The 17,298-nt window shown below is 37.0% G+C and overlaps 1 protein-coding gene and 1 long non-coding RNA gene across 2 annotated transcripts; one reads left to right on the plus strand and one right to left on the minus strand.

Moving 5' to 3' along the window:
- Nucleotides 1-9,565: 9,565 nt before the first annotated feature.
- LOC104229295 (uncharacterized) lies at nt 9,566-14,890 on the minus strand. The gene is made up of 3 exons (XR_711585.2): nt 13,944-14,890; nt 10,669-10,724; nt 9,566-10,573 (listed from the first exon to the last, which is right to left on the minus strand). It is a non-coding gene; the product is annotated as an uncharacterized lncRNA (long non-coding RNA).
- On the plus strand, nt 10,864-16,193 carry LOC104229296 (cytochrome P450 81C13-like). Its single transcript, XM_009781913.2, has 2 exons — nt 10,864-11,864; nt 15,333-16,193. Exons 1-2 carry the CDS (start codon nt 10,908-10,910, stop codon nt 15,957-15,959), a joined length of 1,584 nt encoding a protein of 527 aa, XP_009780215.1. The 5' UTR covers nt 10,864-10,907; the 3' UTR covers nt 15,960-16,193.
- The last annotated feature ends 1,105 nt before the right edge of the window (nt 16,194-17,298 follow it).

Below are 17,298 nucleotides of genomic sequence, written 5' to 3' on the forward strand. Positions count from 1 at the left end.
AACAAAATATGTAATGAGAGAAATACACGAGGAACATTGTGGAAATCGCGCAGGAGGAAGATCATTAGTAAAAACCATGACTAGAGTAGGCTATTATTGGCTCAAAATGGAAGAAGAAGCAGAACATTTCGTGGCTAAATGTGATAAGTCCCAAAGATACGGTAACAATATGCATAGACCTGCAGAGTTGCTACATCCGGTCATTGCACCGTGGCCTTTTATGAAATGGGGGATGGACATTATGGGTCCACTACCACAAGCAAAAGGCAAGGTAAAATTTCTGCTAGTACTCACTAATTACTTTACTAAATGGGTAGAAGCAGGTGCTTTTAAACAGGTACGAGAAAAGGAGGTCAGAGATTTCATTTGGCGGAATATCATATGTCGATTCGGTGTACCAAAGGAAATTGTATGTGATAATGGCCCGCAATTTGTAGGCGCTCAAATCACGGAATTCTTTCAGAGTTGGCAGATCAAAAGGATTACTTCAATACCTTATCATCCGGTGGGTAATGGACAAGCTGAATCGATGAATAAAGTCATAATAAATAATTTGAAAAAACGATTGGAAGAATCCAAAGGTAATTGGCCAGAATTGCTACCTAGTGTTTTACGGGCATATCGCACAACAACAAAAACAAGCACGGGTGAAACACCATTTTCACTGGTGTACGGAGCTGAAGCATTGATCCTAGTGGAGATTGGGGAACCTAGCACAAGATATACACAAGCGACTGAGGAATCCAATGAAGAAGAAATGCGACTAAACCTTGATCTACTTGAAGGAAAAAGGGAAGCTGCATTAATAAGGATGGCAGCACAAAAACAAGTCATGGAACGATATTATAATCGGAAAGCTCGCCTAAGATACTTCAAGACTGGGGACTTCGTAATCAAGAAGGTTTTTCATTCCACAAGAGCGGCTAATGCGGGAAAATTAAGTCCAACTTGGGAAGGACCTTACAAGATTCACGGCATCGCAGGAAAAGGAACATACGAGCTGGAAACAATGGATGGCAAAATATTACCTTCACATTGGAATATCGTTCACCTGAAAAGATACTATTTCTAAGGAGTACCCACGGTCAGGTATCCTCATTTTAAAATTTTAAGAACGATTTTAGATTATAGGCAAAAAGCTAACCCTTACTAAATGATGAATCACGACCTGTAAGGCACACGGAATAGATTAAATTCCCGATCTAGGGTTATAACTATTCTAATAGAAATTGAGACGGGTTAAGCAGTCTTCATCTATAATCGTACCTCCGAGTCATGTATGTTTTATTCCTTTTCAGGAAAAGGACCAAATAAGAGGAGTAATCAAGTGCTCGAGACTTCAAACTTCAAAGCTCAAACACTTGGGGGACTATATAATATACATAGACATATGTATAAAGAAGGCAAAGAAGATTGAGAAATAATCAAGTCAAAGCCCGAAAAGTTTGCTCATTGAATGAGTCAAGTGCAGAGCAATACGAGCCAATAACGTAAAGCCAAAGAAAACCTTATCATAGTTAGGTTAAAGGCAATATACAGAAACGGGTTATAAATAAAAACCTTGTGTTTTATTCTTTTTTGAAATCTGTTGTAAATAAAATAGTTACGAAAAAAGTTATAGAAGTTATTTAAATACATGTAAGATGTTATTTAAAATTTGACAAAGTTCAAATGAAAAATTTATCAAAGTTATTTCAAGAAACATGTGTTTCCTATTTTTTTATCGTACATTTACACCATTATGAAGTTGAGACATTTTATTCATTAAGTGTCGAATATAAAAGGGCCTTATTTTATAAAATTCATGATTAATTTAAACATTCATGAAGTTACGAAAGCATTTTATGAAATAAAAGTGCAAATTATTCAATAGGTTCTTAAATATAAAGGCAAGAATGAGCAAAACAGAAGTTCAAATTAACTAATAAAACTTCTTAATATTGAAAAGTTTAGACTAAGTATGAACTTAGTCATAAACTATGAGTCACTTATACAAAACGCCCCGAAAAAGGTCTGGGGACTTTGATATTTTTAAACAAAACCCTCAAATGGGACCAAGGGCTATAATCACATTCCACCAAAGAAAAGAAAAAAAAAGGGAGTCACATATCATAAACTTGTCACTGAGGAGTAGAAGAAGGAACCAAATCAGGGTCACCAGCAGCAGTAGACTCAAGTTCATTTGAAGGAGTTGGAACACTCACCGTACCCATATCATCTTCAATAGAAGTTTCAGCCAAGGGAGAGGGAAAGTCTTGGCCTTGCTGAGTCTTTTCAATAGTTTCTCTTATTTTAGTTAACTCAACTTCCAAGTTAAAATTCTCTTGGCTAACTTCCACAAGGGTATCATGGCGAGTATTTAAAAATGCCCAACTCACTTCAATTGGTGTCTTGTCCTCAAGAATTTTGTAATCTTTCTCCCATTCAGCAATTTCACTTTTAAGCTTCTCATTCTCAGCCATGGCAGAATCGTAAGAAGTTTGAAGAGAAGCACGTGAACTTTCTAAGGAACGAACCTTATCAGAAGACTCCCGGAGGTCTTCTTGAGTCCGAGTCTGAGTTTGCACAAGTTCACCGGCATACACTTTTTTTTCATTTAAGAGAGCCTTCAACTCTCTGATTTCTTCACTAGCCTTGGAGAGTTTCTCGAAAAACGATGTCTCAAGGAGATTCTTGTCTTTACCAACTTGGTTTGAGGAAGCTTTTTCAACCGCCAACTCTGAAGTTAAAACCCTTACCTGCTGCTCTAAGGAACTTCGATGATAACTTGCCTTATAGCTTCACCTCCACTTGAGGAACCAACCTCAGTGTGATGGACAGTTGTAGGAGGAACTGTAGAAGGAGTCAAAACAACCTAGGGTGGAGCAGCAACGGCAACAGTCACGACTGGCAAAGAGGTATCACAGGAGCAGATGTAGAAAAAGAAGCAAGGGGTGCTTCATCAGAAACTAGTCCTAAACTTTCACTACCAAACCCGAAGGCAAAAAGCTGTTCAATAGAATCACGAGCAGCAGCGGGAGTATCATCATCGGAGATCTCCAACGAGGCTTCAACAGGCTCGGTGAGAGGAATAAAATGAGGAGGAAGATGCTTCATCATCTAAAATAATTCGTCTTCTAGCCTTTGGCCTTTTTACCAAAGAACCCCCATCTTGTTCTTCCTCTTCCTCTGAGTCTTGACCAGTAGAAGCTTTCTTTTTAGATGAAGAACCCAAAATTATCTCTTGGGCTCTTTCCAAAGAAATTTTGGAAGCTACGACGTCCTCAGCGGTTATGCCTCGAATGGGAAATCCTTACAAAAAGAAGGGTCAAAATAATTTTTAAGGAAAGAAGTGAACGGAAATACAAAAGAAATAGAGAAGAAAGCACTTACCGTGAGTTTTCACTTTCCAACCAAACCGATGAGAAAGGTTTTTCCACAATCTACCTTCCATCGGAGCAACGCTTAACAGCTTTCCTACCCAACCACAGAAATTGGGAATTTCATCAACAACTCCCATAGTTGCTGAAAAAGAAGAGGAAACTAAAATGACAACCATCAAAATTGAGAAAAAGGTATGAAAAAGTTATAAAAAAGAAAACTCACGTGTAATATTCCCCTTCTAAGAACAAGGAACATTCTCATCACCTACTAAACCAACAGTGGGGGCAGCAACAAACTTGGCATACTAGCCACGGTCCTTATCGTCTTCTGGACTGACTAAAACTCTTTTACTTCTAGCTACTAAAGTAAAGATTCCTTGATGAAAAAGTTTGGGAAAATGGAGATGGATCAAATGAAAGAAAGTAAAAGGCATTCCAGCCATGTTGGCCAAATGCCTCAAGCAAGCAATGCCATCCAGACGATGGGGCCAATTTGTCCTAAGCAAACATCGAAGAAGCGACAGAATTTGATGATAACAGGGTCAATAGCAGGTTTGAAATTCAACGTGAAAGGGTATGTATAAACAAAAGAAAATCCAGTTAAATAAGAAGTGATTCTTTGGTTCGCATTACGGATTATAATGGGGAAGTCATGACTCCAATGGCAATCTCTACGAACTACAGAAATCAACCTTCAGTGATCTGAGTCGGGTAAATGTCAGCATGATCTAACGAAGACATTTGGTTTCTGATGGACTCTCTATCATTGTAAAAAGATAGTTCAGCGGGAACAATTTCATCCACTAAAGGTTCACGAAGAGGTTCAATGGGTTCTTTAGTCCTAGATGAAGATCTTTGAGAAAGAGAACCTCTGGTTCTAGAAGGTGGAGTATAACTCGATGAAGGAATAGAGGGGCCTCGTGATAAAGAAGACCCTAAACTACGAAGCCTTCCCCCTCTTCTACTTCTAACAGGAGCAAGAGGAAGGTTGTCAACAATGGGGACCCTCCGAGGGTTAGGGTTTGAAGAATACATAGTAGTACGAGGAAAAAGAAAATTAGAATTGAATACTCTAAATTTTTGTGAAAAAGACAAAGGTAAAAAGTTATATTTATAGTCAGAAACAATCGTCAAAGGAAAAGGTACAATGATGGAAATGTCAAAATGAGAACTGTCATTTCGTAATTGGTGAAGCCGTAAAAAAGCCTTAAAAGATGCTGAAATATTGAAGAACCAACCAGGAGACGCCACATGTCACAGACATTAAATGGAAGTGACAGATGAAGCGTCAGTTCCAGAGAAGAATTAATGGCGGCAAATATTCCCGCTTTAATGAGATCCACTTCCCAAATATTCTATTGATGAATAAATGGAAAGTGGGGGAGACTACCTATATTAGGAAAAATTAAGTTCATAAATGGAATTTATTGTAAGATGACATGTCATGACACGTGGACCAGTCAAAGGGTGATAGTTGGAAAAGAATAATCAAAAAGGCACGAGCTTCAACAAGCACGGGTAAATATTCAGGAAAAACAAGAAAAGAGAGACGCTCGAACCTTTTTATGATTGAAGATAATGAATCTGATAGTAAATAAGGTATAGATACGTATTACTAGGCATTAAATACGGAAAACGTTAAGGAATCTGTGTCAAATCAAATATGATTACCAATTGTAACGTTACATTAAATGCTATTAATTGTCAATAATGGCTCTATTATGGTAGAAACAAAATGTATTACCTAGAGATAGCTATAAAAGGAGAAGACTGATCATTTGTAAGGACACAAAATACTATTGAAATACATTGATTTACTTTGCATTATATTCAGCTACTATTTATCAATTATTCTTATTTCTATTTGATTATAGTAACCCGAGTTCTTCTAAAATAAGCTTTGACCGAAATTCCAATTTTGGTTAACCAAGACTGCTATTGGGTGACTTCTATAAGCTTGTGAAGAAAAAAGCAATGTCACATACTAGGTCATTGTGTTTATTAAGTTCTTAGTATGATAGAGTACACGGATTTAAATTATTAATTTATAATCTATTAAAAATGCTTTATGCAACTAACAGTTCAAAGGTTATCCTAGTAGCTATACGCATTATGTTGTAACGTTATTAGTAAGAGTGAAGTAATTTATTTTTTGGTAATTAAAGTATTTTATTTACCAAGTAACAATATTTACAATTCGTACTTCCTATTACAAGACCAAAACTCTAGCATACCTCCTACTGGACATAAAGCCCCAGCTAGGAGATACCTATCTTTAGAACTTCTACAACTTCTACAGCTTAAACGCTACTTCATACTCTAATTTATTATAGGGTACCAATTCAAATTATTCTTGCTCTGTCTAGATAAGAAAATTTGGCAGCCCTTATATGAATTTCATGTATGATCAGTCGTAATATGGCATTACTTGTTCTCCTCTTCTTCTGAAAAATCACGCTATTTCTTTCTTGCCAAATATGGTAAACTGCAGCTGCTAGGATCATCCTACATAATGTTGCTCCTGCACTCTTTCCCTTGCTTACCTGTGTCATCCATGTCACTTCCTCCTGCCAAGCTTTCTTTGGTCTTTTTATACCTTTTCATTCCAGTAGTCGAAGCCATATCTTTCCTGTCACAGTCAAAAAATAGATGTTGCACTGTTTCGTTTTCCTTGTTACACAATGAACATGTTTGATCTTCAATCATACCCCATCTTGCTAGCTTTTCTTTAGTAGTCAGTCTTAGCTGAATTGCCAGCCTTAGAATGAATGTCCACTTGGGTTGTCCCTGATTGTTGCATACTAGTTTTCTCCATGGCACCTTAGGAAAATCTCCTTGCATGGTTCTGTATAGTTGCTTGACAGAACATTTTTCCATCTTCTGAACATCTTTTTCTGAGAGTCCTGCACTTGCAAAGTAGTTCTTTGCTTTGAAAATCTTTTGTATGGCCCATGATGCATTCTTTGGTTCTGTATTCCAGATTGTGTTCCCCTTTATGCAGTAAGTATGCACCCATTGAATCCACATCTTCTCTTTCCTTGTGCAAATACTCTATAGTAACTTGCAAATGGTTGCCTTGTTTCATAGCTCCACATTGATGAAGTTCAATCCCCCAGCTACTTTTGGTGAACACAGTTTGTCCCAGGCTATCAAAGTCTTCTTTGTTGGTTCAACATTTCCTATCTATAGGAACCTTCTACAAATTGTTTCTATGAAATGAACAATTTTCTTGGGCAAGATGAAGAGCTAAGCCCAAAAAATTTGTATAGAAAATAGCACACTCTTGCCTAGGACTGCTATTCCAACATATGACAAAAACTTTGTTGTCCAACTTTAAATTATTCTTAGCATCCTCTCTATTAATGGTTCACATTGAATGGCAGACAGTCTCTTTGTGCTCAAAGGAACACCTAGATATCTGAATGGTAGCTCACCTTTAGTATAGCCTTGTATGTCCATAATTTGCTGTTGGATAATGTTGTTCACACTACCAAAGTAAATGCTGCTTTTATTTGGATTAGCAATTAGACCTGAGGCTGCTGAGAACATTTGGAAGTGCTAGTGCAGCATCTGGACGGATTGAATATCACCTCTACAAAATAGGAGTAAGTCATCTGCAAATCCCAGTTGAACTTGGCACACCTTGGATGGAATTTAAACTGCTTATTGGCCTTCAGTGTTTTCAAAGACCTACTTAGGTACTCCATTTCTAAAACAAATAGGAAATGGGACAGTGGATCTCCCTGCCTTAAACTTTCTCTTGCTTCAAATGGTATAGAGGGCTTACCATTGATTAACACAAAATAGGATACAGTTGTGATGCAGTCCATTATCCACTGCACAAATATTTTAGGGAAGTTCAGTAACCTCAGTACTTGTTCAATGTACACCCATTCCATAGAGTTGTATGCCTTTTGCATATCTATTTTAAGCATACATCTAGGAGAAATATCCTTCCTCCCATATCCCTTGACCGGTTCATGGCTCATAAGAATGTTGTATGTAATCAATCTCCTAGGTACAAAGGCATCTTGACAATTATCTATCAGTTCTTCCATCACATCCTGCATTCTTGCTGTAAGTATTTTTGAAATTATCTTATCGAGGACTGTATACAATATGAGATTCGCCCGAAATCCCTTATGTTTGTTGGATTCTGAATCTTTGGTATCAAAGTAATTATTGTGCAGTTAATGGTTTTGCACATATCTGTACTGCCAAAGAACTCTTTAACTGCTGCAGTCTTTTCCTCCCCCAAGATGTGCCATGTTTTCTTGAAGAAGAAAGCATTGTACCATCACACCGTGGTGCCTTGTTATCATCAATATCCATTATAGAGTGTTTCACTTCTTCTCTAGTAACTAGTCTTATTAGCTGTAATTGTTGCCTCCTAGTTAGTATATGGCCCTTCTGCATGATTTCAGGATTAACAGTTGGCAGTTGTGTTGCTGCAGTACCAAGTAAACCCCTATAGAAGCTTAGGATTTCTTCCTCCACTTCAGCTGAACTTTTTAGGATTTGCCCAATTCTAGTGACTAATTTGTTAATGCTATTCCTTGCTTGCTTGTTCTTCATGCAAGCATGATAGTATGCTGTGTTAGAATCACCAAGCTTAAGCCACTGTATCCTGGACTTTTGTTTTATAACACTTTCCTCAACCATCAGCCACTTCTCCAAATCTAACTTTGTAGCTTTTTCAAGAGCTACTGCTTCATCATCTTGACCTGGGGTGTTCAGCTGTTAATTTGTTATTATATACTTTCTAATCTCCCCCTTGCTGCTTGTATCTTGCTTCCTATTCCACTGAACTCTTACTTATTCAATTGCTTTAGGGCCCTTTTTAGTGTTTTGAGTTTATTCCACACATAAAACATGGCAGGTCCCTTTTTGATGTTCTTCCCTACTTGCCTTACTATTCCATCAGACTCAGTTAAGCTTGTCAAACAATTGAAAAATTTGAAGGGTCTCATGCCTGCTTGGTTGTTGATTCAAAAACCACACTTAAGGGACTGTGATCTGAAAAACCTGGATTCATAATGATTCCTTCCATGTAAGGCCATTGTTGTATCCATTATGTATTAACCAGGATTCTATCAATCCTCCTATGGACATGGTTATTAGTCCATGTGTACTGCCTACCCACAGTCTTCAATTTATTTAATCCTGCATCCGCTAGGAACTCCTTGAAATCCCTTATCTCACTCTCCTGCACAGGGTTTCCATTGATTCTATCCTCACTAGTTAAGATAGTATTGAAATCCCCCATTATGAGACAAGGATTGTTCATATCCTGCATTGACACCTTCAATTCCTCCCATAAACTTTTCCTATCTTGGACTGTGTGTTTACCATAAAGTGCACAGTAATTGAAACTGGTTCTGTGCTGTATCATAGTTATCTTCCCCATTATAAATTGTTCATGAGTTCTGATCATCAACCAGTCCACCTGAGTTGCATCCCATGCTACCCATATTCTACCACCTAGAGCTTCATTATAGTTGTCAGTCCACCTCTAGTTGTTGAAAGTCTTCTTTATTATTATTGAATTAGCATTGCTTTTCTTCACTCTATGTTCTATAATAGCTACCAATAACACTTTATTTGTCCTACAAAATTTTTTTTAGTTATTTTTGCTTATATACCTTATTCAAGCCTCTCACATTCCCTGCTATAACGTTCAACATGATCGATATGGGTGTTTGTTGTGGATCACCTTCCCTAGTCTTCTTAGTCTGCTTCTCCCTCACACCTTGGGCTTCAGATAATTGAACTATCTTCTGAGCAGTATCAACTAATGCTTTAAAGGCATTGCCAATGTCCACTTCATTTTCACTTACCACTTACGCATTCTTCTTTGTAGCAGATTTCCCTCGAGCAACTTGCCATTGTGGATCAACCTCCTGCTTACTTGATTGCACATTTTCTGCTTCCACCAATTGATCAAGGAATATTCCTTGAGCATCAATTTTATCTGCAGCATGCTCAAGATTTCTGACTTTCTTCCACTCCTACTTTTGCTTTATTTCTATATTCTTCTGTATTATTCCTTCTTGTTTCTGTTGCTTCTAATCTCTACATGAATGGCCTAGCTGGCAGTATGTTTGGAAGTACTGTGGCTTCCAATCACACTGAATCATCTGCTCCATCACCTTCCCTCTAGGATCATATAGTTTAATCCTCTCTGGCAAAAGTCTTGTAACATCCATTTCAATTAGAACCCTGGCATATGAGACTCTTTCAGCTATTGTAGTACAAGCATCAGCATACACTGCCTTCCCCAATCCACTTTCAATTTTACTTAAAACCTTCTTACTCCAATAGTTGAGTGGCAACTTTGGGAGTTTCACCCCTAAGGGAATGGTTTTCAGAACTTCTTCATTGAAATCAAAGCTCTCCGACCATGGCCTAATAATAATTGGCCTGTTATTCAGTGTATAAGGCACATTCAGCATCACATCCTCTCTCTCTCTTCAATGTTGCTTAACAATATAATGAAGTACCCATCGTTATGGTAGAGCACTTTAGGTTTCTGAACATTAGCCCATTGGTTAACTATGAATCTCTCAATAGCTCCAATTGATGGAGTATTCCCTACCACATAAAGTATAAGTGCTCGATTCCACTTTTGATTCTCCTCTTCGATATCCTCTTCCATCAGTTGTACCACTACTTCACTATCCTTCATCACATGAGGCATCACAGGAGGTATGTAAGTTAGATTCATACCTTTTGCTGCCATTTTGTTCTCTTGGAAAAGTCCTGCCCATGATCTACCCTTATCCACTGCTGGATCTGCTTTTTTCTGCGAAGTTTTGTTCTGTCTATCACTCTGTTGAGTTCCTCTGTTCCTTTGGTGGACTTGCATGCACTATTCCATTAGTCTGGACCTTGCTCGAGCTCGGCTGCTCACTTGCATTCAGCACTGCAACAATTCCTTTACCAGAATTCACCATAGGTGTCAATTGAGTGCTAGAACTCACCGGTGTTACCATTTTGACTCGATTATTACCCAAATCCGACCAATTTGGATCACTGTCACTGTCCTGTTCCAGATCTTCCTCTTGTATTTTCTCCTTTGCTTTAGTGTTTCGTTTTCCTTGCTTGCGTGTGATGATGTCCGTCAATCTCCTCTCAATGACTGGTGTTTTGCTAGCATTCTTCTTCGCTCGTCCTCTTCCTCCCATTTCGGATGGCGTAGGTTAGCAGTTCACCTAACATGCACCGAGAGAAGAAAAGAGGAGAGAGAAAATTTAAAAGGAGATCACCCTATGAACATTTAGTATAAGAGTGAAGTAATTTTAAATACCTTTCCCTTATGATATTATGAAGGGCCACCATATATTTCCAACATGATATTTTAACCTACAGTTCAGTAGCAAACTCTGTTGAGTTTCACAATTTAATTGAGTTTCACATGATCATTCAACAACACCAGTATTAAAATATTAAATAGAGAAGGGCTGAGGGCCGTCTATTTAAAAAGAGGCTTTCACTGCAAAGAGTTATCCAGAGTTCTAAGCTCAAGCATTTTCTGTTGTTTCAGGCATGCAAAACCTATATTACTCTTACTACCCGGAGATCTTTCTGTTTTTTCTTGTCATTTTACTACTAAAACATTTTCTTCGTCCCAGGAAACATTTACCACCTAGTCCTTTGTGTCTCCCAATAATCGGTCATCTTTACCTTATAAAAAATTCCCTACACCAGACATTAACCTCCTTATCAACTAAATATGGACCGGTTTTATATCTCTGGTTCGGTTGCCGAAATTTACTTGTTGTATCTTCCCCATCTGCCGTGGAAGAATGCTTTACTAAAAACGATATCATATTTGCGAACCGGCCACGTAGCATGCTAGGAGACCGGTTTTCTTTTAACTATACAGCTATTTTCTGGGCCCCTTACGGCAATCTCTGGAGAGTTCTCCGCCGCCAAACAGCGGTTGAGTTATTCTCTTCTAATAGTCTTCAAAAGTCTTCTACAATTCGGAATGAAGAACTTGGAATCTTAATTCGCTCTTTGTTTAAAGCCAGCTCGAAAAGTACACGTGGCAGCATGAGAGTACTTAATTTGAGCCATTGGGCTTTTGCTTTTGCTTTTAACGTTATGATGAGAATTGGTACTGGAAAATGTTGTGCAAGTGAGGAAGATATAGGAAAAGAGAAGGGGGAAAAAACTATTGAAGAGATGAGAGGTTTTTTCTTTGCCAACTTATTGGTTTTGAACGTGTGTGATTTCTTACCAGTGTTGAAATGGTTTGGGTACAAAGGGATCGAGAAAAAGATGGTATTAACGAATACGAAGAGAAATGAATTCTTGAGCAGCTTACTTGACGAATTTCGACAGAAGAAAAGTAGTACTAGTATTACTGTTTCAGAGTCCGTTAGTACTGCTAATGTAACCAAGGAGAATGAGAAGAAGACGCTGGTTGAAACTCTCTTGTCTCTGCAACAATCTGAACCTGAATTCTACACAGATGATCTTATTAAAAGCCTTCTAGTGGTACGTTCTCAAAGTTAGTGCTATCAATAAATTGAATATATTCCTCGTGCGCTAGACTTATTAATTAGTACTGTTTTCGTTTTCAAGAGTCAAACTAATTTTTCTTTGACCATAATTTTTTCATATGATTTTTCCTGTTTGTAACAATCACCTATCACAATTTGAGAAACCTAAAATATCTAAGGAAGAACGCACACACGTGAAGAGGATATTAAACCTAGACTACTAGTATTGGCAAGAGGATTTAACTTATATATACTACAAGAAAAGGCTCAAACTTATGGGGGTTATTTTGTCAATTTATGACGGTTTTTGACCCCTACAAATTGTATTGTGGCGGTTTTTAAAAACGCCACAGTTACGTTCTCCACAAGCATATTTGAGGCAGTTTTTTAAAACCTCCACGACAAACGCCACAAAATGACTATTTACATTGTGGGGGTTTTTAAATCAATTTGTGACGGTTTAGAACCTCCATTAATATAGTTTTAATGTTTCAAAAAAAAATACCACGGGGATTTTTAAAGCCCATAATATGTTTTCAGCTTTTTAGAAAAAATGTATGTGGGGTTTTATAACCCCCCGAATATGATATTAATGTTTTATTGAGAAACATTACATATTCAAATCCATACCGAATTAAACAAAGTTATTATCAAGTATGAAATATAATACGGTGACCAACTAGCTAGGATAGTAAAAACTGTATATTTTCATTACATAATATTTAGCTCCACCATTTACTCTAAATAGAATAGAGTACTGCTCTTTAGCTAAGACTCCAGAGACTGCCGAAACACAAATGACAGGAGGTACTAAAACTCTTAAGAAAACTATTAACTCTTTGGAAATAGCATGGTAATGATACAATGGAAAAGAAATTGATAGGTTATAAAAACCTGAACTTAACTAAGAACAGGGAGTTCTCAATGTTCTTGTAGTCCAGAACATATGTTGTAGATAAAGTTACAAAAATTTACATTCAATGCAATCAAGAATTCAAATTATGCAGAGCCTTGACAAGACAAATGGGTACATTGACCAATCTAAATAAACTTTTTCTTTCCATAGCTAAATCTACTGTTGCAAATAATTTAACTAGTAAGCTTTCTCAGAAGTCAAAATCTTCCGGAGGAAAGCAACCGTAGAACTAACATTACCCTTGAGCTTTCAGGAAACATATTGACTACCTCATTATTTATTCCCTTCACTAACATGGAAATCCAACAGCCATATATTTATTATACTGAAATGACATAAATGCTTAGGAGCTCAAACAGGGAGAAACATAAATCTCATGCAACTGAAAAAATGAAGTAAATATATTTTTTATATAAGAAGAGAGTAGTCTCCTAATAAAACTAAGGGCAACAACAGTTGTACTACTATTACTATTACGCCTCAATTTCCAAGCTAGTGGGTTAGCTATATGAATCCTCACTAACCATTTCAGACTACCAAAGCTAAATATAGAATATAAATCCTTGACAGGCAGAATATAAAGTATAAAGCTCCCACCCAACTGCAAAAATTAGAATATAGTTTCTGTGACTTCTTGCATTTTATTAATCACTGAGAGAAGTTGAAGTATTAAGTATGTCCAAACTACTACAAATTTCAAATAACATGAGATGAGTAAGGATGAGGGGCAAGTATATATAGTTTTTCCTTAACTTTTCCTCCTATTAAACCCAATGGACCTGTTTTGTAGCAAAAAGATGCAAGACATATTTATTGGGCACCCGAAGTTATTGGTCATCCATTGCGTATCTTATAGGAAATGAAGTACCATGCAACAGTCATAGCAACATCTGCAATTTATGATCATGACTTTTATTCTTTTATTTTTTATTTTTGGTTGATGAATATGGTCATAGTTCAATTTATTCAACCATCCTAAAGCTCTAAGGTCAAACTTTCAGTTGGTGTGGAAAAAGCCTCTTATTTGAGAGGATCAGTTTAGTGAAGGAAGCTTACATAAGACCTTGTTAATAACCCCAAGGAACAAGAGAATTATCAAACATATAATGTCACCAGTTATTATACAAAGAAAAGTTAATTTAGAGAGGTGAGGTTTACCTCATACATAGCCTTTTTCATCTCCAAACACGTAGCTTCAAATTTCTGCTATACATTGGATCATTTTAGTTCTTTTATCTGCTTGCAGAGTTCAATGGGAGAATAAATAACGGTATTTCATCAAACAATTGGCATGCACTATACACATAAGTAAATACAGTAAAAATAATCTTACAAGTTTGTCTGTGCACAAGAATAAGATTAAAACAACAGAAAAAAACTAAAATTGCAATGGTAAGAACCAAAAATAAAAGGCAGCAAGGGGGATCTGTTATACCTTTTAGAGTTGTAGAATAGTGAAGCAAAGAGCACTAGGACTTGAGATATAAGAGTGAGGAGATTTATATAGCGATCACCAACGAAGTTAGGGATCGTTTAAAATTACTCAAAGCTTTGGCCCCTAAAATTCTCTATGCAACAACCCTAACAATTTAAGCAACGACTAGGTACTGGTAAACTATTGCTGACTTCACAATGGTAAAATATAAAGTGAGATCTGCAGCATATCAATGAACAACGCAAGGAAACAAAATCTGTACGAGTTATGCAATCAATTCTTGAAAAATAAACCTAGTGAATGTTATTCCACCTTTAATTTCCCACCAGCAAAATTAGGGTTTGACTGTCGAAGTCTATGGGCTGCGAGAGAGAGAGAGAGAGAGTAGTGGTAGATGAGTTGTAATACGATGGTGCCCTGTGATGGGGAGACAGAGCGACGACGGTTGGGCAGCAGCGATGAGAGCAGAGACGAGATAGGTTGGACAGCAGCGAGCGCGTATTGATGAGACATCTCTGAAATATTTTCAAATCTTATTTTGTGATTTTTTAAAGAGCAATAAAACGAGGGAAATATGAAAAAAGAAAAGGAATGGAGGGAATGGGTCATAGTTATCGCGGGAAACATAAAGAATCAAAACTTTGACTGGCTTTTAGTGGGGGTTCTTTTACAACCCCTATAGATAAACCTCCGCAAACACAATTATTTTGAGGGGATGGGTACAAACGCCACAAAACTAACGACTAGTGGGGGTTTCTTATGACCTCCCTAAATAAACCCCTACAAATTAAGCTTTTTCTTGTAGTATACTCTTATGTAATGATATTTGAATAAGCATGGAATTTAAGAAATAAAAATAGACTTTTGAAACTTATTATTTAAGGGTAAAACCAAAAATTTAAGGTTATTACGCTCGCTTATTATTGGTCGTTACTCATAGTTTAATATCCTCTTCACGTATGTACATTTTTTAGTCTATAGTTTAAAGTCAAACGTACATACCTGAAGTCAAACTACTAATGTCAATGTCAAGAAATTCAACTCTCCATGGACAAGATGAAATGTGCAATATGTATGCATAAATTTAGGCTAAAAAACGTGTGGTGGTCCAGGTTTTGTTTGTTGCTGGAACAGAGACCACATCAATGACCATTCAATGGGCAATGCGACTTCTTTTAGCTCACCCTCAGGCATTTCAAAAACTAAGATCTGAGATTGATAGCAAAGTTGGGAACAAGCGATTGCTAAACGAATCTGATCTCGCCAAGCTTCCTTATTTGCACTGTGTTATAAACGAGACGCTGCGGTTGTACCCTCCAGTACCACTTCTATTGCCTCACTACTCGTCAGAAAATTGTACTATTGGGGGATATCAAGTACCAAAACATACGATCCTAATGGTCAACGCTTGGGCGATCCATAGGGACCCTAAGTTATGGGATGAGCCCGAAAAGTTTAAACCCGAGAGATTTGAGGCTATGGAATTAGGAGAAAAAGAAGGGTTTAATTATAAGTTTATACCATTTGGAATGGGGAGAAGAGCATGTTCTGGAGCCAATATGGGTTTGCGCACTGTTTCATTGGTGTTGGGTTCATTGATTCAGTGGTTTGACTGGAAAAATGTTGAAGAGGAAAATAACCTGGATGCATGCTATAATTCTAAGGTAAATTTGAGTAAGGATAAACCTTTGGAAGCTATTTGTATTCCGCGGCAGAACTGTATTCAACTCCTCTCGTAGCTCTGACATTATTCATATATATCCAAATGCGTGTGCTCCTGTATGATTATGTAATATAAAGATTTGCCTTTGTGTTCTAATGGAATGTACTAAATAAGATCCAAGTTGTAAACATTTTGGAAATGGAGAATGTAATATAATGCTTTTAGTAGTAATTGTTTTGGTGAAATGCAAACTTAGCTCTGTGCTTTCATTTGCTTACAAAATTGTTGCATGTGGAACGAGTCTGGAACCTTTCTATTGTCTTTTTGGATAAATGTTATGTTAACGAGCGTAAAAAAAATTACTTTTCTATACATAACGCCGAAATTCTCTGCGCTATACCTCAACGGCAACTTTTGCCCCACGAATTTACTCCGATATACTAGTTTAGCGCCTGAAATCTGTGCGCTATACACCGCTGCTTATTTGACTGGCCGCTTAACTCCAACCAAATCCCAATTTTCGAGGAAAAAAGAAGAAAATTTATTACCTACAGTAATTAGTTGCATTTAGTGCTAATATGTGAGGCTCTTAAATTAATTTTACCATTCATTTTCAGTTGATTTATTTTAGTTCTACTGATGAAGGCCCACTTATGACACTTCTAATTATATTTAATTAATTAGTTGCATTTACTACTGATAAAAGTAAATTCCTATTAATTTATTTTTAAATTCCTATATTAAGTTAATCATTCATTTTCGTTATTTATTTAATTATTTTGTATGATTGTAAAGGCTGCCATGCCAGCTTCCTCACTCAAGTGTCTGACTCAATGAATGAACAAGTTAAAACCAAAATCATCAATGGCACATCAGAGCCTGCAACTTGTTGCTTGATAAATTTACAGAATTACCCTTTATCAATTATTCTGTTAGATCATTTTCTTTGTTTTTCTAATTTATATTTTATTTATTTATTTTTATTTGGCGAAATGGCTTCCTGACCACTTAAACTTGTCGGGTTTTTTAAAGCCGATACACAAACTTTGGGTTTTCCCATTTGAACACTCGAACTCGTTTTTTCCGTAACTAATAAACACATTTGACCATTGATCATGCCTATGTGGCGCTAGTCGATCCTAATCAGTAGCCCGCGTGAGGAACACGACGCACTGGAGCGTGAAAATTTTCTTCCCAACGCCCAACAGTACAAAATGGGTTATGTTTAATTGTGTTCTTATTCATTCCTTCTAAAATACTCCCTTCCTCCATTTTTAGAATTAAGAGACAAAACTTCAGCTTCTTTCTCCCTGATATTATCCTCTTTTGCCTGATAATCCTCTAACTTAAGCTTCATCTCATTGCAAAGATCATTTGACGCATCTAGATCAGTCTCCAGTTGGGAGATCCTCTCT

This window comes from Nicotiana sylvestris, chromosome 4 (genome assembly GCF_000393655.2).
Source record: "Nicotiana sylvestris chromosome 4, ASM39365v2, whole genome shotgun sequence".
Taxonomy (NCBI): domain Eukaryota; kingdom Viridiplantae; phylum Streptophyta; class Magnoliopsida; order Solanales; family Solanaceae; genus Nicotiana; species Nicotiana sylvestris.